Source organism: Chiloscyllium plagiosum, chromosome 16 (assembly GCF_004010195.1).
Source record: "Chiloscyllium plagiosum isolate BGI_BamShark_2017 chromosome 16, ASM401019v2, whole genome shotgun sequence".
Taxonomy (NCBI): Eukaryota; Metazoa; Chordata; class Chondrichthyes; order Orectolobiformes; family Hemiscylliidae; genus Chiloscyllium; species Chiloscyllium plagiosum.
The window spans coordinates 50,459,786-50,485,154 of NC_057725.1; the positions used below are offsets into that span (position 1 = coordinate 50,459,786).

The 25,369-nt window shown below is 40.5% G+C and overlaps 1 protein-coding gene across 1 annotated transcript in view; it reads left to right on the plus strand.

Annotated features, from left to right (window-relative positions):
- The window catches only part of LOC122558097 (sodium/hydrogen exchanger 10-like), a 373,845-nt gene that overhangs the window by 6,025 nt on the left and 342,451 nt on the right, over positions 1–25,369 (plus strand). The window contains exons 2-4 of the mRNA XM_043706417.1: positions 2,251–2,351; positions 7,669–7,797; positions 23,439–23,604. Coding sequence (XP_043562352.1) covers positions 2,251–2,351; positions 7,669–7,797; positions 23,439–23,604 — 396 coding nt within the window. The remainder of the gene's footprint in view (positions 1–2,250; positions 2,352–7,668; positions 7,798–23,438; positions 23,605–25,369) is intronic.

Here is a 25,369-nt window from a genome sequence, read left to right on the forward strand (position 1 = left end):
CTTCCCCCCCCCCCTTTCTCTCTCACTTTTCCTCCACCCCTCTTTCTCTCTCACGCGCACACACACTAGAAGTACAAACATTAAAATTAGGTGCAGGAACAGGTAGTTCAGCCCTCTATCTATACCTCATTTAATATGACTGTGGCTCAACTCATCTTGACCTCAACTCCTGTTACTAACTAAAAATCTGTCTATCTTTTCCTCTTAAATTTATTCAGTGTCCTGTTGTCCACTGCATTGTGGGTTAGTGAATTCCACAATTCACAACCATTTAAGAGAATTAATTTATTCTTTATTTTAGATCTGTCTTTGTGTTACTAATTCTGCTCAAGTTTAGTAATAAACTCTCTCTTGTTAATTCAAGAAAGCCTGTTTTAAAATAGCTTCTTCTGAAACATACATTTCATGTGGTGTGGGTGAGCAGCATCAAATATGAAAGGAATGCTTTTATAAATTAACAAAAATAAAATTACTGTAGAATCTCAGTGAGGTTTTAGCATCTTTGGAGAGAAAATCATGCTAATCTGCTGAAATACTCAAGCAATTTATGTTTTTGTTTCCAGCATCCGCAGTTCTCTGTTTTATTCCCTTTTAAATGAACGTTGTTGTAACTTACTGAAGGTGAGGATGGATGAATAAGGAAGGGGAGTTTGACCTTCCCTGGAAAATTAATTGTTTGAGGTATCCTGCCTGGAATTGGTGTATATTGAGGAACTTCACCTGGGGTCTGATTGTCTGAAACCTCATATATATATGGTGCTTATATTTCTTCATGTGGTTGAACTGGAAGAGGGTCAGAGCTAGAATGTCATAGAATATAAAACAGTACAGTAAAGGAACAGGCACTTTGGCCCACCATGTAAAGCTTTGGAGTTGCGGTTGCGGATTCTTGACCTCGACCTGCGTGTCAATTGCATTGTTCCTCAGATTGCAAAGGATGTGAAACTCGGCAATGTATTAGACAGTGATGATAACTATATGTTTCAGGTTGGTAAAGTAGTTGGAATCCTGGAAGGTGGAGTTATTTGCAGAGTGTCACTTGATCAACTTGGTAGTTCTGATACAGTATACAATAAATTGCATGATTTTGTAAATAAACATAAAGAGCTTGCTGTACACCCATCCATTCAACTTTCAGAATGGCTGTAAGTTTAAAAAGTGGGCACTTGGGTTCATATATAGAGGAATGTATCTTAAAAGAGAAGACTTGCATTTTTATAGCAAGTTTCATGAACATTGGATTGCTGAAAGTGCTTTACAGCCAATTTAAGCACCTCTGAAGTGTAGTTACTGGAGCATTGTAAGAATTAGAGCACTGGAGTAACTCCTTACTTCAAACTAATATCAATTCAAGCAGATTAGGGCTTAGTTGGGTTTAACTGGAAAGCTTCAGAGTCTTCACTTCAGAGAAGATATAAAGACAAAGTGCACAGAAAAGGTTTTTCAGCTATTAATAAAGATGAGAAATTCAGTTATAACGAGGTTGAAAATGTTAAGTTATTTTCCTTGGAACAGAGAAGATTAGGAGGTGAACTAATAAGAAGATGAGATGTTTTGATAGAGTATGTGGAAAAAATCTAAAGATGAGGTCAACAGGCAGAATCATAAATTCCAAATCAGTGGCAAAAGATTAAAATGGAGTTGTACTAGAGAAATCATCTTTTTGCATAATTATCATGAATAGGAATACACTAACTGAAAAAGTATTGGAAGCTAATTCTAAAAATAATTTTGAAGGGAAATTCAGCAAATACTTGAGGCTGAGGAGCCTTCAAAGTTACGAACAAAAAGCCAGGTGTGCACGGATGCTGTTAGTGGTGATGGAGAAAAATATGAGTGCTGTTAAAATTTCTTTGGAAGATTTAGAGATAATCAAATTTAAAACAGTGCTATCTGGTCATGCACCCTGAAATTGTAGTATCAGAGAATTGAAATGAGCTGCCATACAGTTTCATCAGCCATATGCTACTCCTTCATTTTAGCCATCGTGGGGTGGAACGTGCAAATTACTTAATTTAATATGCTTTAGTTCCTTTCTTAAGAAACCTTTATAGTACATTTTAAAATTTAACTTTTATAGTTCTGGTATTGATTTGGTTAAAGTAACTACAAGACTGGAAATGTTTTATGTAATTAATTTTTAAAAGTTGCATCTGATTTGCGTTGTTTTCTTGTATCAAGTTAATGTGTTTTAATTTTCTTAGTTCTCGTATTAAGAAAACTAAAAATCCATTTGGCTTTATTTTTCAGCTGTGACCAGAACTTTGCTAAAGAGAATAAAGCTTCCATACACTGTAATTGTTTGCATGGCTGGTATTGCTTTTGGAGCATTAAGTGTTAAGTATCCACAGGTATGCATCTTAGGCTTACTGAAATACCATCTTAACTTTTTAAAAAAGATAGTCAGTTCATTTTGCTTCAAGTTTTAAAATAGTCTTGTCTTGTGAGTGTCATACTGTTATATTTCAAAGTTCCTTTGATAATTGTGGAAACAAATCAGTTTTCACATCTTTGGCTAGTAGCTCATTGGTCTTTTCGAGAAATGAAATTCTGGACTTGGGAACCAATTACATCTCCAGAATAATTGAAAGGTTTTCTTCTGATTGATTGATTGTACGATACTTATCATTTATCTTAGAGATTTTTATTTAGAAAATTCTTTGTTTGATAAATGGTTGATGAACATAAAGCATGCTTAAGAATAAAAGCTCTGGCAGTAATAGGAGTTGATGAATGGGCTGGGGATCCTTATGGTAGTGAAAGATATGGAAAGGCAGTCAACTTTGGGATGAGAATATCAGCAGTGTGTCTGTTGACCTTGGAAATGTTTGTTCTTTTAAAGGTGCTATGCAAATAGGAATTGTTGTTGAAAAGAGAATTTGGTGAAGAATAAGATGCAGACAACTGTGTCGCTATAGTAGAGGTTGAGAATATTGAGTGCTTTACAGAAATATGTGCCTTACGGCAGTGATGTTGAAGAGGTTTGAATGGTTATATATAGGAGAATGATGATATGGAGATGCAAATATTCACTCTTGTTGATGAGTAGAATATAGAGTTTGAAGCTCAATGTGAGTCCTACAACAAAATTCAAAAACAACCAACCATATTCTAGAAAATATTTTGTGTGGCCATTTCTCTAATACCTAGCAAATGCCCTATTGTGCTGCTTGCAATAAGTTTAAAGCTGTGCTTTTTTGTAACATGAGGAACAATTTGGTTGAGCATGTTTAGCTATCTATTTAAGGCTGCAAATTCTAATTGTTGTTAAGTAAACATCAAAATGGTCATATAAAAGCCGATTAAGAGACATGAATTATTTCTAGCCAGACATTTTGCAGTCTTTTGAGAATTTCTTGGTTTCTTTATATTTCTTCTGAGAGATAAATATATGTTAGATGCATCAGTTTCACAATGCTAGTAATCAGCCTGTTGCAGCTCCTACTATGCTGCAATGCGCTTCAGTAGCTGGGCAACATTTATTGGCCGTCCCAAGTTCCGTTTGAGAAGATGATGATGAGCTGCCTTCTTGACTGCTAAATTTCATGTGCTGTCAGTAGACCCACAATACTGTTAGGGAGGAAATTCTAGGAATTTAACCCAGCAACAATTAAAGAACAGCAATATATTTCCAAGTGAGGATGGTGAGCGCCTTGGAGGGGAACATGCAGGTGATGGTGTTCCTATGTATATAGAGTCATAAAGATATACAGCACGGAAACAGACCCTTCGGTCCAACTCATCCATGCTGACCAGATATCCTAACCTAATCAAGTCCCATTTGCCAGCACTTAGCCCATATCCCTCTAAACCCTTCCTATACATATACCCATCCAGATGTCATTTAAACGTTGCAATTGTATCAGCCTCCACCACTTCCTCTGGCATCCATTCCACACATGTACCCCCCTCTGTGTGAAAACATTGCCACTTGGGTCTCTTTTATATCTTTCCCCTCTCACCCTAAACCTATGCCATCTAGCTCTGAATTCCCTCACCCCAGGGAAAAGACCTTGTCTGTTCATCCTATCCAGGTCAGGCAGCATCCGAGCGGCAGGAGAGTCGAAGTCTCTGGCATAAGCCCTTCATCAGGAATGTGAAGGGGGCCGAGAGATAAATGGGAGGGGGGGAAGGTAGCTTTGAAGGCGATAGGTCGATGAAGATCGGGTAGTGATGGTGATAGGGGTAGAGCGGATAGGTAGGAAGGAAGATGGACAGGTAGGACAGTTCAAGAGGGCGGTGCCAAGTTGGAGGGTTGGATCTGGGACAAGGTGGGGGGAGGGCAGATGAGGAAACTAGTGCAATTGACATTGATGCGGAGTGGTTGGAGGTTCCCAAGGTGGAAGGTGAAGCGTTCTTCCTCCAGGTATTGAGTGGCTTGGATTTTTTGGCAGAGGATGCACAGGACTTGCATGTCTTTGGCGGAGTGGGAAGGGAAGTTGAAGTGGTTGGCCACAGGGCTTTGGATTTGTTTGTTGCACGTAACCTGGAGATGTTCTCTGAAACGTTCCACAAGTTGGTGTCCTGTCTCCCCAATGTAGAGGAGACCACTTCGAGAGCAATGGACATAGTAGATGAGGTGTTTGGATATGCACGAAAATCTTTACTGGATGTGGAAGGATCCTTTGGGGCCTTGAATGGAGGTGAGGGGGGAGGTGTACGCACAGGTTTTACATCTCTTGCGGTGGCAGGGGAAGGTGGAGGATGGGTTGGTGTGCGTGCGCGGACCTAACAAGGGAGTCACAGAGGGAATGGTCTGTGCGGAATGCTGATAGGAGTGGGGAGGGAAATATGTCTGAGGTGGTTGGTTCTGACTATAGGTGATGGAAATGGTGGAGGATGATGTGTTGTATCCAGATATTGGTGGAGTGGAAGGTGAGGACCATGATGGTTTTACCTTTGTTGCTGTTAGAGGTGTGCGGTTCAAAGTTGGAGTTGTGGGAAGTGTAGGAGATGCACTGAAGGGCATTGTTGACCATGTGGGAGGGGAAATTGCGGTCCTTGAAGTAGGAGGCCATCTGGGATGTTCTGGAGTGGAGTTACTCCTCCTGGGAGCAGATGTGGTAGAGGCAGAGGAATTAGTAGTAAGGAATAGTGTTTTTACAGGAGGGAGGATAGGAGGAGGTGTTGTCCAGGTAGCTGTGGGATTGAAGTAGATGTTTGTACTGATTCAGTCTCCAGATGGACAGGTCCAGGAAGGGGAGCAAGGTGTCTGAGATGGTCCAGATGAACTTGAGGTCAGGATGGAAGGTTTTCATGAAGTCGATGAACTGTTCAACTTCCGAGTGGAGGATTCAGGAACCACCAGTTAGGGGTATGTAATATCTCTGAATAGGTTAATTAGAAAATATGAACATTAGTTTTGAAGGGCTGTTGTGGCACAATGGTAGAATCCCTAACTCTCAGCCAGGAGGCTCGGTTCAACTCTCACCTGTTTCAGAGACGTGTCATAACATCTCCAAGCAGGTTGTTTAAAAGTACCTACACTGAGAAACTCCTGTGGTGATATTCTGATACAGAAATGGTTGACCTCCAACAATCAGAACACTTGCTAGATATGATTCCAACCAGGAGAGACATTTTTATTAATTTAAATTTGTTAGGGTTCCTTTATATCATTCTTGGCCAAATGTTCATTTGATGTCAAATGCCTTGAGTTGGGCCCTTTTATCCATGTTTGGACCAAGATAAAGTGGGGACCTGAGTAGCCGTAGCAGAACCCAAATTCAGCATTGGTTGAAATTACTTAAATGAAATGAAATCAAATCAGGCAAAGCTGAAAATATTAAACTGATCAAGTAGCATCTGTGGAGAAAAGAGCAGAGTTAAAGGCCTGGATTTTTGCTAAGCTAGGGAGCCTTATTCCACTGTCTCCTGGTCGATCTTGTTGTCAGTGATAAAGGAGAAAGGACAAACTTGGAAGTGCAGAAGTATGAATTACAAATTGTCTGCATCATTTAAACTCAGTGCACAAGACAAGTCGATTCTCCAGGAAAGGCCTCAATCTGCATTGTGTGTTAATAAATTTATGTTGGAAATGTAGACTTACATAAAAGTTGGGTACGTTATGTAGAACTGTGAAATTTAAACTTTTTTAATCCCTTACCCTTTCAAAAATAAAACAAAACAGCTGCCTTGTCTGTAAAGTAAGAAGTTATTTTACTAATTTCATTAACAGTTTGATAACCCTAAGTGCTCTATATATGGCATAATTATGATTTGACTGATTTGCTCCACCTATCACTACAGCGGGGAGGCTGAGAGTTCACAACTTGATTGACAGCTCAGGCTGTTAAAAGATTAGTCATCTTCAATATGGGGTTATAAGTATAAATGTTTGTTTTGAAACACATTAGATATTTGTGGAGATTGAAATGAATTGAATGGTCTTTCATTAAATAGATTTGTTTTCATAATATGATCTCTGTGATCCATGTCTAGAACATATTTTCTCATATTCAGGAGGGCCCACCTGTGAACAAATCGTTGAGTTGATGTGGAGGGAGTAAAGACAAAATGTAATGGGTGGGAACGGTCATGATTTGTCATGAGTTACTCTGACAACTGTGAATGGAAGTAGGATGGGTGACAGTCTTGTGTTAACATGAGTTGGCATGCATGAGGGCTTCAGAGGGATTGTAGTGTCATGGCTAGAAAGCCTAATATTTAATTTAAACGACTGACCTGAAGTCCTAGATGATTGAGGGAGGCCTTTTAACCAGCATGCCTCCACACTGATAGCAGACCTGATTGTATCCCTTCCTGAGCCCTGTCCAGGGACAACAATTGCTCTGCACAATGTACTTCCTCCCTAGGTGTGTGCAATTTGAACTATCTGGCTTGGAAGCCTAAACCTGATAAAAAGTTTCAGCTCTGTGATCTTTTTATCATAAAATATTAATTGCAAGGCCACAAGAACAGGTCTGAGGCTAGGAGTACTCACCACCTAGCTGCCCAAAGCCTGTCTGTCATCTACAAGGCACTTATCCAGAGTTGTGATGGAATACTCCTCACTTGCCTGGATAGGTGCAGCTTCAAAAACACTTGAATCTTTACACCATCCACAACGAAGCAGCCCATTTGATTAGCATCACATCCACTTCCTGGATGTACTGATGCTCAGCAGCAGTATATGCTATCAACAAGATGCACCGTAGATATTAATCAAATATCCTTTCACAGCATCTTGCAAACCCACAACCCACTTCAGTCTGGAAGAACTGGGGCAGCAGATACATGGAAAGACCACCATTTGCAAGTTCACCTCCAAACCACTCACTATCCCGATTTGATATTACTGTTCCTTCACTATCACTGGGTTAAAATCCTAGAATTCCCTACCTAAAGGCATTGTGGATCTACGTAGACATGGACTGCAGTGGTTCAAGAAGGCAGCTCCCCATCATCTTTTCAAAGGCAACTAGGGATGGGCAATAAGTACTGGCAAGCCACCCACATCCCTTGAGTGAATTAAAAAAGTAGATGTTGTGTCATATATGCTGTTCACAAATTAACATTGTTTGTAATGATATTTTTGCTAATTTGATACTCTCTACTTAGAGTTTGAGATTGATCTGTAGAATAGTCTGCCACTGTTGTATTAAATCTATTATTTTGACTTAAGTATATAATAGATGACTAGATAATGTTTCTTTCTGATATTTTTAGGTTCGCCAATACAGTGAGACCTTGGCAAACATCAATCCATTATTGCTTATTCATGCATTCATGCCAGTGCTGATATTCAGCAGTGCTTTTGAAATTGAATCTCATATATTTTTGAAATCATTATCGCAGGTAAGTCTTGACTAGGGACACTTGACTTCAATACAGCCTTGGTCAAAATGCCAAATTCCTCAGCTGACGATACCATCAGTTTTTGCTTTTGATACAAAGGTAGCTTTTGCTTGAGTATGGCATCAAGGAATCTGATTATCTTTGAAGCCAATGGGAATTAAACAGAAACCTCTCCATTGATTTTAATCATATCTCACACAAAGAAAGGTGGACAGCCATCTCAACTCGAGGACATTGTTGCAGGAGGTCTTCATGGAAATATCATAGGCCCTACCATTTTCAGCTGCCCAATGGCCTTTCCTCTCCCAGAATGTCAAAATTGGGATGTTTATTGACCATTGCCATGTTTAATGCTATTTGTAGCTGCTCAAATACTGAACTACTCCTTGCCCATGTGTAGCAAGACTCAAACAGCATTAATGCCAGGGCTGATATATGGTGAGTAAAATTTGCATTACACAGGCATTAGGCAATGACCATCTCATACATTAGAGACACTAACCATCTCAATCTACTTTCAACAACATTATCATCATGGAATATATTTTGTTGTAAGTATCTTTTCTGATGCCATTGACTGGAATCTTAACTGGACCAGCCATATCAATATTGAGGCAGTGTTCAAGAACAGTGGTTCGAAGGCTAGGAATTCTATAATCAGTAATTCCTCCTGGATCCAAAAAACCTATACAAGTCATGTTGGGATGTAATGGAATACCCTTTGCTTGCCCGAATACTGCAGCTCCAGCAATAATCAAGAAAATCTATACTGTTCAGGACAAAGTAGTCAGCTTGATTGGTACACCATTCCCATTTTAATCATCACTCCCTCCACCACTGGCACAGTGACAGCAGTGAGTGTCAGCTACAAGCATTGCAGTAACTTCCCAAATGTCTCTGTGATAACACCTTCCAACCTACGACATCTAAAACCTACAAGGACTAGGCCAGTAGATGCAAGGGAACACCATTACCTGCAAGTTAGCATCTAAGCATATGACATCCTGATTTGTCCTAATATTATCACTCCTTTGCTATTGGTGAGTTTAAAGTCCCAGAGCTCCTTTCCTAACAGTGCAGCTCCAAATGGATATAGTTAAAAAATAGTGGCTCGCAGTCACCTCACCAATGGTATTTGGGATGAGTAATAAATGCTAGCCTTGCCAGTGAAGCTTAAATCCTATGATCGTATTTTGAAAAAAGCCCATGAGTGGCAGGTATGGGATGAGCGCAGAGGTGGACTTCCTGAACATGAGAAGATGAGCAAAAGCTGCAGCAGCAAGGAGAAGAGACTCCTAAGAGGAGTGATGCAAGAGCTGTACACTAGATTAATAGCGTCCTTTCAAAGGTAGGATGTTCTGTCAGTCTGATAGACAGTTGCACTCACTGGTCGTACCTTCCCCAACAAGCAAATAATTTTTGCCCTGTATACTTTGAGTTCTTTTGCAAGGAAGAAAAAAACGGACAGGATGGTGGGTTAGTGGTTAGCACTGCTGCCTTAGTGCACCAGGGACCTGGATTTGGATCTAGCCAGTGTTGACTATGTATGGGAATTGTACATTCTCCCAGTGTTTGCATGGGTTTCCTCCGAGTGCTCTGGTTTCCTCCCACAGTCCAAAGATGTGCAGGTTAGATGGAATGATAATGCTAAATTGCCCATCGTGTCCAGGGATGTGCAGGTTAGGTGGATCAGTCATGGAAAATGCAGGGTGACAGAGAGGGGGGTTGGGGCGATCTGGGTGATTTGTCCTTTGGAAGGGTGATGTGGACTCGATGGGCCAAATGGCCTACTTCCACATTGTAAACATTCTTGGAACAGATGGAAAATTCAAACCCATTGGCCATGCAGCCTCTAACTGCAGTGGCTTTGTTTGCCTTTCTTACTATCTGTCATAAAGTTTAGGCTGCTGAACTCTTGGGCTGCACTTTAGGCTTTCAGCTGGATTGGATAGAGTAGAAGAGGATCTTATGACAACAACAACTGGTACTTATATAGCCTCCTTAAAGTAGTGAAATGTCCCATGGTGCTTCAGAGGAGTTTTACCAATTTTAGACAGCACTATACATTACGGCAGATGACCAAGACCTTGCTCTAAGTAGTATATTTTGAAGGAGGATTCTTCCTGAATTATTTTTCAGGACATCTGTGAAATGATCCATTAATTGTAGCTATTCCTTCAAATGCTGATGGGTTTTCAGTGGTTGCACTCATGAATTTACAAGTCATAGTCAGAGATGTACAGTACAGAAACAGACCCTTCAGTCCAACTAGTCCATGCCGACCAGATATCCTAACCTAATCTAGTCCCAAGTTAAAAATCACACATCACCAGGTTATAGTCCAACAGGTTTAATTGGAAGCACACTAGCTTTCGGAGCAACGCTCCTTCATCAGGTGACATCTCCGAATCCTAATCTAGTCCCATTTGCCAGCACTTGGTCCATATCCCTCTTAAACCCTTCTTATTGATGTACCCATCCAGATGCCTTTTAAATGCTGTAATTGTACCAGCCTCCACCACTTCCATTGGCAGCGCATTCCATACACTCACCACCCTGTGTGTGAAAATGTTGCCCCTTAGATCCCATTATATCTATCCCCTCTCACCCTAAACCTATGCCCTCTACTTCTGGACTTGCCCACACAAGGAGGAAAGACCTTGTCTATTTATCCTATCCAAGACCCTTATGATTTTATAAACCTTTATAACGCACCCTTAAGCCTCTGACACTCCAGGGAAAACAACCACAGATTATTCCTCCAACCCTGGCAAAATCCCTTGTAAATCTTTTCTGAACCCTTTGAAATTTCTCAACATCCTTCCGATAGGAAGGAGATGAGAATTGTACGCAGTATTCCAAAAGTGGCCGAACCAATGTGCTATACAGCCACAAATGATCTCTGAACTCCTATACTCAATACTCTGACCAATAAAGGGAACCATACCAAATGCTTTCTTCACTATCTGTCTACCTGCGATTCTACTTGCAAGGAACTACGAACTTGCACTCCAAAGTCTCTTTGTCAACAACACTCCCTAGGACCTTACCATTAAGTACATAAGTCCTGCTCTGATTTGCTTTTCCAAAATGCAGGACCTCACATTTATCTAAATTAAACTCCATCTGCCACTCCTCAGCCCACTGGCCCATCTGATCAAGATCCCATTGTAATCTGAAGTAACCTTCTTCGCTATCTACTACACCTCCTATTTTGGTGTCAGCTGCAAACTTATTAGCTATGCCTCCTATGTTTACGTCCAAATTATTTATATAAATGCTGAAAAGTAGTAGACCCAGCACTGATCCTTGTGGCACTCCACTGGTCACAGGCCTCCAATCTGAAAAGCAACCCTCCACCACTACCCTCTGTCTTCTACCTTTTGAGCCAGTTCTGTATCCAAATGGTGAGTTTTCCTTGTATTCCATGAGATCTAACCTTGCTAACTAGCCTCCCATGAGGATCCTTGTCGAACACCTAACTGAAGTCCATCTAGATCACGTCTTCAGTACTGCCCTCATCAATCCTCTTTGTTAATTCTTATAAAAACTCAATCAAGTTTGTGAGGCATGATTTCCCACGCAAAACGCCATGCTGACTATCCCTAATCAGCCTTTGCTTTTCCAAACATATGTAAATCCTGTCCCGCAGGAATCCCTCCAACAATTTGCCCAACACCGATGTCAGGCTCACCCGGTCTATAATTCCCTGGCATTTCTTTACCACCTTTTTAAAATAGTGGCACCACGTTAGCCAACCTCTAATATTCTGACACTTCACCTGTGACTATTGATGATCCAAATATCTCAGCAAGGGGCCCAGCAAACACTTCCGTAGCTTCCCACAGAGTTCTAGGATACACCCGGTAATGTCCTGGAGATTTATCCACTTTTATGCATTTTAAGACATCCTCGGTAATATAGACATTTTCCAAGATGTCACCATCTATTTCCCCACATTCTCTATCTTCCATGTCCTTCTCCATAGTAAATACTGATGCAAAATACTTGTTTAGTATCTTCCCCTATCTTCTGCGGCTCCACAAACAGGCTGCCTTGCTGATCTTTGAGAGGCCCTATTCTTTCTCTGGTTACTCTTTGTTCTTAATGTATTTATAAAATCCATTTTGGATTCTCCTTAACCTTATTTGCTAAAACTATCTCATGCCTTTTTGCTTTTTGCCTTCCTGATGTCTCTTAAGTATTCTCTTAAGTACTCCTACTGCCTTTATATTCTAAGGATTCACTCGATCTTTGCTGTTTATATCTGACAGATGCTTCTTTCTTTTTCTTAACCAAAACCTCAATTTCTCTAGTCATCTGGCATTCCCTACACCGACCAGCCTTTCCTTTCACCCTAACAGGAATATACTTTCTTTGGACTCTCATTATCTCATTTTTGAAGCCTTCCCATTTCCCTTTAACTGCGAACATCTTTTGAAAGTTCTTGCCTAATACGATCAAATTTAGCCTTCCTCGAATTTAGAACTTCAACTTTTCGATCCGGTCTATCCTTCTCCATCACTATTTTAAAACTAATAGAATTATGGTTGCTGGCCCCAAAGTGCTCCCCCACTGATACCTCAGTACCTGCCTTTCCTTATTTCCCAAGAGTAGGTCAAGTTTTGCAGTTTCTTATGTGGGTACATGCACATACTGAATCAGAAAATTTTCTTGTACATTTAACAAATTCCTCTCCATCTAAACCCTTAACTCTATGGCAGTCCCAGTTAATGTTTGGAAAGTTAAATTCCCCTACCATAACCACCCTTTTAATCTCTGTACAAATTTATTTGTTAATTTCCCGGGGTCTATAATACAATCCCAATAAGGTGATCATCCTTTTATTTCTCAGTTCCACCCAAATAACCTTCCTGGATGTATTCCCAGGAATATCCTCCCCAAGTACAGCAGTAACGCTATCCCTTATCAAAAACGCCATCCCCCTCCTGTAATTACTATGATATCATAGTCCCATGTTCCTAACCATGCCCTGAGTTCATCTGCTTTCCCTGTTAGGCCTCTTGCATTGAAGTAAATGGAATTTACTTTATCTTGTTCTCTACTTTGTTCCTGCCTGCCCTGAGTGTTTGACTCGCCTCTTTTCCCAACTGTACCAGTCTCAGATTGATTTCTTTTCTCACTATTTTCCTGGGGTCCAAACCCCACCCCCCCCGCCCCCACCTTGGACAGGTCACTTATAGCCCAGAAGAGATTCCAATGATCTAAAAATGTGAACCCCTCTCCCCTGCACCAGCCCCTAAGCCACATATTAATCTGCTCTCTCATCCTATTCCTACCCCCACTAGCTTGTAGCACCATGTGTAATGCAGATATTACTACCCTCGAGGACCTTCTTTTCAAATTCTCGCCTTTCTATGTTCTCCCTTCAAAATCTCATCCTTTTCCCTTCCTATGTTGTTCGTTCAACTGTGTACACTGACCTCCTGCTGGTCCTTCTCCCCTTTTGAGAACATTTTGCACCCTATCTGAGATATCCTTGATCCTGGCACCAGGAAGGCAACACACTATTCTGATGTTTCACTGCTGGTCGAATAAACATCTGCCTGTGCCTCTGACTTGAGAGGCCCTATCACAATCGATTGCTTGGAACCCGAAGTGCCCCTCATTACATTCAAGCCAGTCTTGATACTAGAAACTTGGCCGGTCATGCTACATTCTCTGAGAGTCCATCACGCCTGATATTTTCCAAATCAGCATACTTGTTTGAAATGGGAATAGCCACAGGAGATTCTTGCACTACCTGGCTACCCCTCCTACCTTTCCTGGAGTTAACCCATCTACGTAAGTGTGGCTTTTCTCTCTTCCTATAACTGCCACCCATCACCGCCCCTAGCTCTTGTAAATTCCTTATTGCCTTGAACTGCCGCTCCAACTGATCCATATGATCTGATAGGATTTACAACCAAAGACACTTCCTGCAGACATAATCATCAGTAATATGGAAATTCTCCCTCAACTCCCACATCTGACAGGAAGAGCCTATCATTCTACTAAAGGCTATCTTTGCTCCTTCACAATCTACAGCCCCTAGAAAATAGCACCGTTGTTTGCTCTAAAAATACACTATTCCAGGCTAACTTAGTACTTATGCTTAGATCTCAATAAATCATACAGTCAAGAAAGAACCCACTCTACTCACTACTCTAGACCTACACCATGGCTACACTTAAAAACTATGCACATATCTGCTCCCATGCTGTGTGTTCTCCCACACAGGTTCCTCTAAGATCAGCTGTGACTTTCGCTGTTTGTTAATTTTTCCTAGACGCACTCTGACGTGCAGAGATACATGAACTCAAACAGCAAAGGCAGTAACTGTGCAGATTCACTGCTGTGTCAGTTAGCAGTTAGGTTACTTTCTCTGTCTCCTTCACTGACTGTGGTCACTGCCTTTTATCTGTCTTTCTCCTTTTAAAAGTGCCATTTTTTTGAGGGTTATTATTATGAGGATTAATTATTGTTATTGTTCGGTTGCATTAGAATTTTCTGCAAGGTTGTTGTTGACTACCAATATTTACTGTGGTTAATGTCCCCAAGCTACTAATCCTTGGGTCTTTGTTTCTCAAATAGACCTGAATAATGGATTGCTTAAAGATTTAAGAAATTGAGCTATCCTGAACCATGACATTCAAATGTATTTTATGGCAGTGTTTTGACCCATGTAAAGTTTTCATGTTTCATCCTTTGAATAGAAGCTCATTGGCCAATATGGCTCTTGTTGACAATTATCATCTTCTTATGAAAACTAGAAAATTAGTATAAACCAAAAGCATGTGCTAGCTATGCTCTGGCATTTATAAAGAAGGCTATATGTTGATTTGAGTCTGTAAATAAGGTACTGTGCCTTAGAAGAAAGTCCATATTCACTGGCTGACTTCCTGGCCTCCTGAAAACCTTAGCTGGCATTGAAATTGTATGTGGCTCTGATCTTGACTGGCACAGAGAGTGGAATGGAGGATCTTGAAGAAGGTTTCAGATTCCTTCCCAGACAGGAGTCTTATATAAAACAAAGAACTGCGGATACTGGAAATCTTAAACAAAAACCAAAATATTGGAGAAATGCAGCAGATGTGAGAGCATCTATGGTTTGAAAGAGAGTTAATATTTAAAGTCCAATAACCCCCCCTTTAGTTCTTCAAACAATTCAAGTTCACTTACCCAAAGTGTTGACTCTGCTTTCTCTCCACAGGTGCTGCCAGACCTGTTGACTTTGTCCAGCAATTTTTGTATTTATTTTGGTGACAAATGCAGCTGTTACGTATCTCATAACCATTTAGAAGGAATTAGATTTCGGTATGTTTGGATCTGTATACTTGTTCAGCTACTTAACCTTTAAATTATTTTGTTTGGTGCTATATGAGGAGATTGACCCATATCCAACAGTTTTCTATAAAGAAAGTTTCAAAATGAAATCCCAATGATGTAGCTCTATGAAATGTTCTTGCAAAAGAAAACACCATATAAGCTTGTAACTATAAAGTTATTACATCTTCAAAATCTTGCTGAATATGGACTTTCAGTGCTGAAGTATTCCTTTCATTTTCTGTGAACCTTCTTGATTTGGAATAACTTGCATATGATCCACAATTGCCACAGTTTATTGTGTCATAAGTGTGATCGATATATCTGTGATTTCAGTACCAGTGCCTGCTGCCAATAGAGTGATACTTGCCTTAAAAATGCAGTTGGAAGCACAGAAACTGGAGATCCAGTATTATGGGTCTCTGTCCATATTTCTCTGTACCGAAAATATGAGGTTTGCAGTCAAGGACTTTGAGGGTATTTATTGCTGGGAAAATTGACCGTTTTTGCGATAGTAATGTTATTAATTGCTTATAATTTTATTCTCCAATTTACATTTACAAACTTTTAGATATACAAACTTTTATAATTCTATTCCTTGCAAAGAAGATTTAATTGAATACATGAATTATAACAGATGAAGTGAAATAAATCTTTAAGAGGGATTACTATTCATTCTCTATTTGATCCTTGATTATAGCAACATTTGGCTTCAGAGGAAATCATCACTTGTTATATTCCATATATCATATTTTTTGTAGCTAGAACAGTGAAACATTCGTATGGCTGTTAGTTACATGACCTTTATTTGTTTGTTTTTCAGGCCTGTCCTGCATTCTGCATGATTTTCAATGTCTTTGTAGTGACAGGTGTATTCCATTAATCCACCAAAACTTTGCCATTCAATTAGATAATGTACCATGAACTAATGAGCTCCATTCATTCACCTTGTTTAGTATCCCTTAACATGCTTCCAACGCTAAAATCTGTTAATCCGAGTCATGATATCTTTTTCAATGGCCCAATATCCTCAGGGCTTTGGGGAAATGAGTTCTAGAATACGAACTAAACGTACAATTTTCTCCTGTTTTTGAGAATACTAACGTGTGTGATTGGTGAAGATTTTATTTTTGGACCCTCGCTCATTGAGGAAAAATGCTAAACCTCAATTAAGTTCTCCCTCCTGAGATAGTGAGATCACCAAATCTCATCACAGTTGATGAGAAGGCTATTACGTTGCATTTGGATCTCAGTAAGATCCCAACTCATGTGATAAACTTCTTCCTGGTTATATCCCCATCTCCAAATGAGAAACTCTCTGCCTCAAAAGTACCATAAGACCTAGGAGCAGAAATTAGGCCACCAAGTCTGCTCCGCCATTTGATCATGACTGATACATTTCTCAATCCTAATCTCATGCTTTCTCTCCTTAACCCTTGATACTCAAAAACCTTTCTATCTTAGTCTTAAATATACTCAATGACCTGCCTCCACAGCCTTCTTTGGCAATGAATTCCATAGATTCACCACTGTCTGGCTGAAGAAGTTTCTCCTTATCTCTGTTTTAAAAGGTCTTTCCTTTACTGTAAGGCTGTGTCCTTGGGTCCTAGTCTCTCCTACTAATGGAAGATTCTTCCCAATATCTACTCTGTCCAGGCCATTCAGAAGTCTCCATATTTCAGTTAGACCCCCACCACTACTACCACCACCCAATCCTTCCAAACTCTATTGAGTATAGACCCAATTCCTTAAATGTTGCTCATACATTAACCTTTTTCTTTCTGGGACCATTCTCGTAAACCTCCTTGGAACACACTCCAGGGTCAGTACATTCTTCCTGAGATATGGAGCCCAAACCTGCACACAGTACTCCAAATGTGATCTGACCAGAGCCTCTTATAGAGCCTCAGAAGTGCATCCCTGCTTTGATATTCGAGTACTCTCAAAATAAATGCTATCATTGTATTTGCCTTCCTAAAATTCAATGCTGAGCACTATGTTGATACCTAACGAACTGGTCCTCATTGCCGAGTCTTGATGAATTCATTTCTGTGCTGGCTAGTTTCCTTTATGTGCAATTGCTTCAACTGCAGCAGGTCTCTCCGTGTTCAATGGGATGGTCTCCCTGAACCCACCATTTATTCAGCTGTGCGATGGCTCTACACCAGCCTCAGTGCATCTGGTCACTTTCATTGGGAAGGCTCATGCATCACTTGCTGGCTTAAAACATCTATTCGTGGACAGTGGTAGCTAGTTGTTTTCTTAGAGCGAGCAATTGTGGACAGGTAAATCAAGGTGTGGAGGTGCCAGTGATGGACTGGGGTGGACAAAGTCAGAAGTTGCACAACATCAGGTTAAAGTCCAACAGGTTTTTTGAAATCACAAGCTATTAGAGTGCTGCTCCTTTGTCAGGTGAAGTGGGCAGCGCTCTGAAAGGAGAAGTATACTGAAAGCTTGTGATTTGAAATCAACCTGTTGGACTATAACCTGGTGTCATGTGACTTCTGACAAGCTAAATCAGTAGAGTCACAGAGATGTACAGCATGGAAACAAACCCTTTGTCCCTGCCAACCAGATATCCTAATCTAATCTAGTCCCCTTTGCTAGCATTTGGCCCATATCCCTCTAAATCATTCCCATCCAGATGCCTTTTAAAATGTTGTAATTGTACCACCTACCACCACTTCCTCTGGCATCTCATTCCATACATGCACCACCCTCTGCATGAAGAAGTTACCCCTTAGGTCCCTTTTAAATTTTTACCCTCTCACCTAAACCTATGCCTTCGAGTTCTGGACTCCCCCACCCCAGGGAAAAGACCTTGTCTGTTTACCCTATCCATGCCCCTCTTGATTTTTTTAATGCGATATAGTAGGTTTGACTTATACACAAGATATATGGAAAACATTTTTTTGGCCAAAAATAATGGTTTGACTTCGACCTATACACAGATATAAATGGTACTGTCTCTAGTTTCCTATTTTCCAGCTGTCCCTTTACGGGCAAATGTCTGTCTGTACCTCTGACTAGAGAGTCCTCTATCACAATTGATTGTTTGGAACCCAAAGTACATTTACATTACAGCCATTCTCCATACCAGAAACTTGGCTGTTCATGCTACATTCCCCTGAGAGACCATCACTCCCTACATTTTCCAAAACTGCTTTCTTGTTTGAGACAGGAGACTCCTGCACTGCCGACTACCCCTTCTACCTTTCCTGAGTTAACTCATCTATCTGAATATCTGCAGCTTTTCTCCATGCCTATAACTAACACCCATCACACCCCCTGTAATCACCTTATTGCCTCGAACTGCTGCTCCAACTGATCCATGCGATTTGATAGGATTGACAACCAAACACACTTTCTGCAGACATAATCATCAGTAACATGGAAACTCTCCCTAAACTTCTACCTCCGACAGGAAGAGCACATCACTCTACTGAAGGCCATCTTTGCTCCTTCACATTGACAGCCCCAGAAAATAGCAGTGTTTAATTGCTTTAAAAAAAACACTGCTTCAGGCTAACTTAATACTTATGGCTTATATTTTTAAAATTTTAATCAAGAGACAGGTTTCAATAAAACATATAATCAAGAAAGAACCCACTCTACTCACTACTGTAGATTTACAGCAAGGCTACACTTAAACTATGCCCTTGATCTTTTTTAAGGCGGCACGGTGTCACAGTGGTTAGCACTGCTGCCTCACAGTGCCAGAGACCCGGGTTCAATTCCCGACTCAGGCGACTGACTGTGTGGAGTTTGCACGTTCTCCCCGTGTCTGCGTGGGTTTCCTCCGGGTGCTCCGGTTTCCTCCCACAGTCCAAAGATGTGCAGGTTAGGTGAATTGGTCATGCTAAATTGCCCTTAGTGTTAGGTAATAAGGGGTAAATGTAGGGGTATGGGTGGGTTGTGCTTCGGCGGGGCGGTGTGGACATGTTGGGCCGAAGGGCCTGTTTCCACACTGTAAGTAATCTAATCTAATCTAATCTAATCTGTTTCTGTGTGGTGTGAGCTCTCTCACTTTGGTTCCTCCAAGGTCAGCTGTGAATTTCGTTTTCTTAAAATTTTCTTTGACGCACGGCGATGTCCAGAGATACTTGAATTCAAACAGCAAAGTCAATAAATGTGCAGATTCTCAGCTGTGTCAGACAGCAGTATAGGTTTTTTTTCTCTGACCATGGGGTCACTGTGTTTGTATGTGTCTTCCTCCATTTTAAAGGTCCATTGTTTTGATCTTTTGTCCCCAAAGTTCCAAAAGAATGCAACAGTATATAAAACAATAATTACTGCTCCTGGAATTCAAGGAAATCCCCTCCAAAACTAAAATGCCTCAAAAAAGGAGCAGCTCTTACAGCCACAATGTTTTCCTGCCCTCCATCTTGGATTATGCATGGAGATAACATTTGTGAACAAGGACCTTTGGCACTTGTTGACTTAGAATTAGCATTTGCGGGCATGGGGAGCCAGGCATCTTCGTGGCTTTTAGTAATTATTACAAAGCAGACAAAGATAGGCATCTTTGACCTTTTAGTTGTTGCTCTAGCACAAATGGGGAGTCATGAATCTCTGGATTGCACATCGTAGTTTTGCACAGAGGGAGGGGCAGGAAGCTTCTGATGCTAGGAAGCTGTAAAGTGTACTTGTAAAAATCCTAAAGATGATGGTCATGTTGCTGTCCAAGTCAGTGTTGTTTCATCATGGAGATGCCAGCAGCAAACACAGAACATGTTGAAGAGAATGGTAATACGTGAAAGTCAACAGTTGTCTATTTAGTGGGATTAGAATATATTCCAGTCTATTTGGAAGTTACAGCATGGTCATTTCAAGGCTGAACCATTCATAATTTGGGGGGATGGCTGCAATCAGTCAGGCACTTGATCCAGCACAGTCAGGTGTGTATGCCATTGCACTTTGGGAATTGGGCCATGATCAATCCCAGTTGAGTAGAAACAATCAGGGACTTGTTGCTCCATTAGGGTTGCATTGCAAAATCAATCCGGACGGTGGAGTGCAGTTGTCCTCGAAGTCCGTTTGTAGGATGGGCCACGCTTAGGGGGTTGGGGCATGTATTGCACGTAATTTGGGCTTTTCAGAGGTCAGGCTTAGTTGGGGCTGCAGGCACCACAAGTCTGGGGATTGGTGTCATTGTATTGGGTCTCTTAGGGATTGGTCAGAGATTAAACACTGCTTAGAAATTTGCTTTCAATTCACAGTTAATCTGGAAGTCAACAGTCTGCGGTAATCTAATTCACTCATGCATTTGTGAAGGACTCAAGGGAGAATATTGTGCCCACTGATTTCACCTTGTGATCTAGCAGCTCAACTGTTCTCAAGGTAACAGGCACTTGTCATCTTAGCATACAGTTCCAAGAGTCACCTTCTGGCAAGGGCAGATAGAAAGTTGTTGGCAACCTTACACGAATAAAGTAGACAGTGAAGAAACTTAGAGTGCAGAAAACTTTATTCGTATTCCACCACCAGGAAGATAAAACGCCTGAGTGGCCAGTAACAAGTAGTGCTCTGCTCCTTAAGGGCAAAGCCTGCATGAATGAAAAAGTGAAGGGGAGAGTAGGGGTTAAATCAAAATTAAGTTGACTGAGGAAACAAAGCATTCCATGTCCTGCGGTGTCCACCTCTCCCTGAAGACCTTGAGAGTGTTGGTGGATACTGCATGCTGTTTCTCCAGAGTCACCTGGGCCCTGACATAACTGCGGAAGAGAGGCAGGCAGTCGGCCGTTATGACCACTTCCACAGCCCCCTGCATGGACCTGTTAATGGCCAAGCCTAGGAGCAGACCTGCAAGGAGAAAATCCCCGTTTATACTTTTTTAAAAAACTTATTCTTTGGAATGATTGCTGTCTTGTAGTCTGAACCAATACTGGTTGATTTTGTTGTATTTTCCTCTGAGGATTAACCCTGTGTTGACAATTTGTAAAATCATAGGGCATCCAGTCCCTTTTAAAATGATAGTAATGTTAAAATGCTTCCAGCTATTGAGGGCTCTGGATCCAGAGGTCAGTGATACAGAATTACAATATTATAGATTTAGAATCCCCGTTGATATTGATCAGCCAGGGCTTTCTCATTGGGGTGTTAACCTGGGCCAAACAAGGACCTATTAGTCAACAAAGTCCACTTTGTTCCATCACGCCAGGAACCATCTTTTGAGTATAACTAAATGGCTATTGAAGAGAGCAATTGAGAGACAACTACATTTCTGAGAGTCTGGACTCATCTATAGACCAGAAGTGTAAGGATAACAGATTTCTTCCCTGTAGAACTGTAGCTAACAAGATGGATTTTGCACAATCTGGTAGTTTCGTGGTCACCGTCACTGATATTAAAATTTTAGTCCAGATTTATTGACTGAGTTGAATTGAAATTAAGGATGGGCAATAAATGTTGATATTCAATTAACGAATATAAATATATGTAAGGAATGATTTAATAATGCTTTTAAGAAAATAGATAATCACATTCACTCATGTTGTTTGATTGCTCCATTTCACATTCCTCCTAGGTTAGATGGCCAACCCACACTGTGTTGTTATATAGCTGCACACTGCTTGCATTTCCCAGCTCATTCTTTTGTTATTTTGCAGACCCTAACTTGAGAACAACTGGATTAAATTTCCACTCCAATTTCCAAGATTACCAGGAGTGATTTTTATGCATTTAAGTCCTGCTGAATTTAATCTATTCCCCTTGCACAGCAGTGTGTTTTTAGTGAGGCTTGATATTTAAAACTTAATGCAGCACTAATGTACAAGGTTTTAAAAATGCGTAATTTTCTTATTTGCGTTCCCATCCCTTTCAGATAAAAAAACCAACACTTCATTGGAACTTTTGATTACCTTTTGTACCTTATCACTAACTCTCTTAGTGATTTGCTCACATGCATGAAGAAAATATTCTGATTTAAGTTGTTGCCCAAAACACATGATCTCCAATTTTCTCATTGAACTCTATCTGTCATAGACTTTTCTACTTGGTCATCAGTGTCCTTTAGTGACTTCCTGTTCCCATTTGCTTGATTTTTAACTGATTCTCCTAATTTATTGCCATTTGCAACTTAGTTATTTAGTGGTTGATTTCCTGCTTTCTCTCAGACTATCAACATGGCATTAGGTACATCCCTGGATAGGCATATCTGCAACTGCACTCCCAACATTTAACACCTTCCAGGAAAGTATTGCCACTCAATCTGATAGCTGAAATATCTACTTCCTGCACAATTGCTGTACTGTAGTTGTTATGTGTACTATGCACAGGATCTCAAATACAACACGTTTTTAAAGCTTCCTTGCAGCATTTCTCAACCATGTGATATCCACTAAATAGAAAGAGAAAAGCGGCAGAATCTTGTGAATATCAACTTTGGATACCCTTCCAGGCCACAAAGTAACCTGTTATTATTGGATAAAATGTTCAAATTCTGTACCTAACAGTGCTAAAAAATAAATGTAATTTGCAGTGTCATTGGATGAGACTTTTTCTTAATCTCTCTAAGGATATGGATTTCAGTTGCTAAACCAGAATTTATTGCTAACCTCAAATTGCCCTTGAGAAGATGCTGGTCAATATTTTTGTGTGTGTAGATAGACCCACTGTGCAGTTAGGGAAGGAATTCCAAGATTTTGATCCATTGCAACAATAGCACATGGATATAGTTCCAGTTCAGTGTGGTGTGGCTTACAGGAGAATTTGGAGGTGTTAGTTATATTTCCAATCATCTGTGGCACTGTCCTTCTCATTGTTAAATGTCTTCAGGTTTAGACAATACTGTTGGAAGTTAATATCCTTGGCTAAAATGGAGAGAGCCTTGTCTATTTACTCAGCTAAATTCATGTCCTTCCTGCCCCAAACTTGTTCACTCTCTGCTATTATGGCTCAACAGAAATCTGTTACATTTTTGTTTTTGAGTTACACTTAGCTGATCATCGAGAGTTTTGACAAGTGAGTCATCAATAAAGAGGAAGAATAAATAAAACACCAAGCCAAGTTCAATTATTATTGCCTGAGTGTCATGCATGTTTGTTCTCTCAATGACTGTTGGATGATGATTAAAACAAACAAGAATTTTGAAGCAAGTTATAGTTGCTGATACTTGCAGATTGAGACTGGTTAATTTAGCATGTGATTGCTCAAATTAGGTTTAGCTTTTCACCAGATAAATCCAGTGAGCCACCAGGAAGTTTTACATGTTGCATTTTAAATAAGAATGCCAAAACTATGTTTTAAGACTGAATAATACTGCATACTGAAATCAGTCTCTAATATTTAATGTCCCACTGGCTGAATTTTAACAGGTGGTGATTTTGGCCGGTCCTGGTTTGATCCTGAGTAGTGCAATGATTGCTCTTATGGCTGTTAAAGTTTACACATTCAACTGGGACTGGTACATTGGCATGATGTTTGGGTCAATTCTTGGCTGCACTGACCCTATTACAGCCGTCGCTCTACTTCGGAATCTAGGTATAGTAAGAGTTCTTATTGGTTGTTGATTTGTCTGACATGAGAACTATATGCAATCATCTTTTAGTTTTAAATATCTCATAAAATTACTGAAATATTCTATATGCGACCTAACTTTTATTATTCTTCTACACTCATTTAAAACGTAGAATGTAGGATCTTTACAGTTAAGCTTTGGGTTTGCACCTAAGAGAAATTTCTAAAGGGAAATTATAAAGGGAAAAGTATAAAATTGTACAGTTCAGAAGAATGCCATTTGTTTAACTATGTATATGTTGGCTGCTTAAAAACACATATCTAATTCAGCCCATCTCTGCTCTTCCCTGATAGCTTGGCAAATCATTTATTTATCTGCATTATTGTTATTCTTTAAGGATAAATAAAAATAACATGTTTTAGTGTTGAATCTGATAAACACTAAGTTGGGTGAGTTAGGAGGAGCAGCAAAGAAGCAGAAGGGGGTGGGGGGGAAATAGGCTCTGTGCAAAACAGTGTGTCCACAGTAGATCTTCAGGATATCTGTGCCAAAATGTCATGGCGGAGCAACATTGTGGCTGCCTCTTGCTTCACAGAGGAGGCTTTCACTGAGTCCTGTAATGTGCATCTTGAAACTAACCTAGATACCAAAGGCATTATCCGAGAAGGACGTGAGTATAAACCAGCAAATTACAGGCCATGAGTCTAAGATTTGCGGTAGAGAAACTATTGGAAAAACTCCAAGGGATAGAATTAATCTCTACTTGGAGAAACAAGGATTGTCAAAGATAGTCAGCATGGCTTTAAGGGAAAGATCACGTCTAACAAATTTGATTGAATTTTTCGAGGAAGTGCCTAGGAGTGTAGATGAAGGTACTGCAATTGATGCAGTATGTATGACTTCAGTAAGGTTTTGACAAGGTCATGTATGGCAGACTGGTTAAGAAGCTAAAAAATCATGGAATCCAGGGCAATTTGGCAAATTTGATTCAAAATTGGCTTTGTGGCAAGAAGCAGGGGTGATGGTCAGAGAATGTTTTTGTGACTGGAAGCCTCTGTCTGGTGGCAGCCATTCTTCACTAACACATTGCCAGTCAATATTGTGGCTCAAACTGTGCAGATGGAGCTTTGCAGTCCAACTGAGCAGCTAACGAGAATTGCTCAGCTTCAAGGAAATGTTGCTTATTAACTACCAGCTCTTTCCTAACCCTCCTTGTCCAATGCTAACTGAATTCTACCAGTGGCTGTAGCCTCAAGAAATCATCACTGCCAGGATATGCTAGAATAGAGCATCATGCTTGGCATCAGCCTAAATTTTAAAATTGCTGGGTCAGAAGCTGTCCTGCACAGTTCATGATGTTTGCCCTGGACTTGACATAAAAGGAGAAATTGGTGGACCACTTTGTGGACTACCACTCTCACTATTGCATGCTAAAACTTCCATCAACTTATTTTCCATGTTGGAAAACATTTGGAAGAAACACCAAGGATGGCAAGGGTTCAAAATATACTCTGGGTGGGGGATTTTAATGTCCACCAGCAGCAGCACTACTGATTGAGTTGGTTGAGTCCAAAATGACAGAGCTGTTAGACTGGGTATATGGCAGATGGTGAAGAAACCAACAAGAGGGGACGAACAGACCTGACCACATCCTTACCAATCTACTGGTTGCAGATGAGTCTGTCAATAACAGTGGCTGCCAAACAGTCCTTGTGGAGACAAAGTTCCATCTTCACATTGAGAACACTCTCCACTGTGTTGTATGGTACTATCTGTGCTAAATGAGAC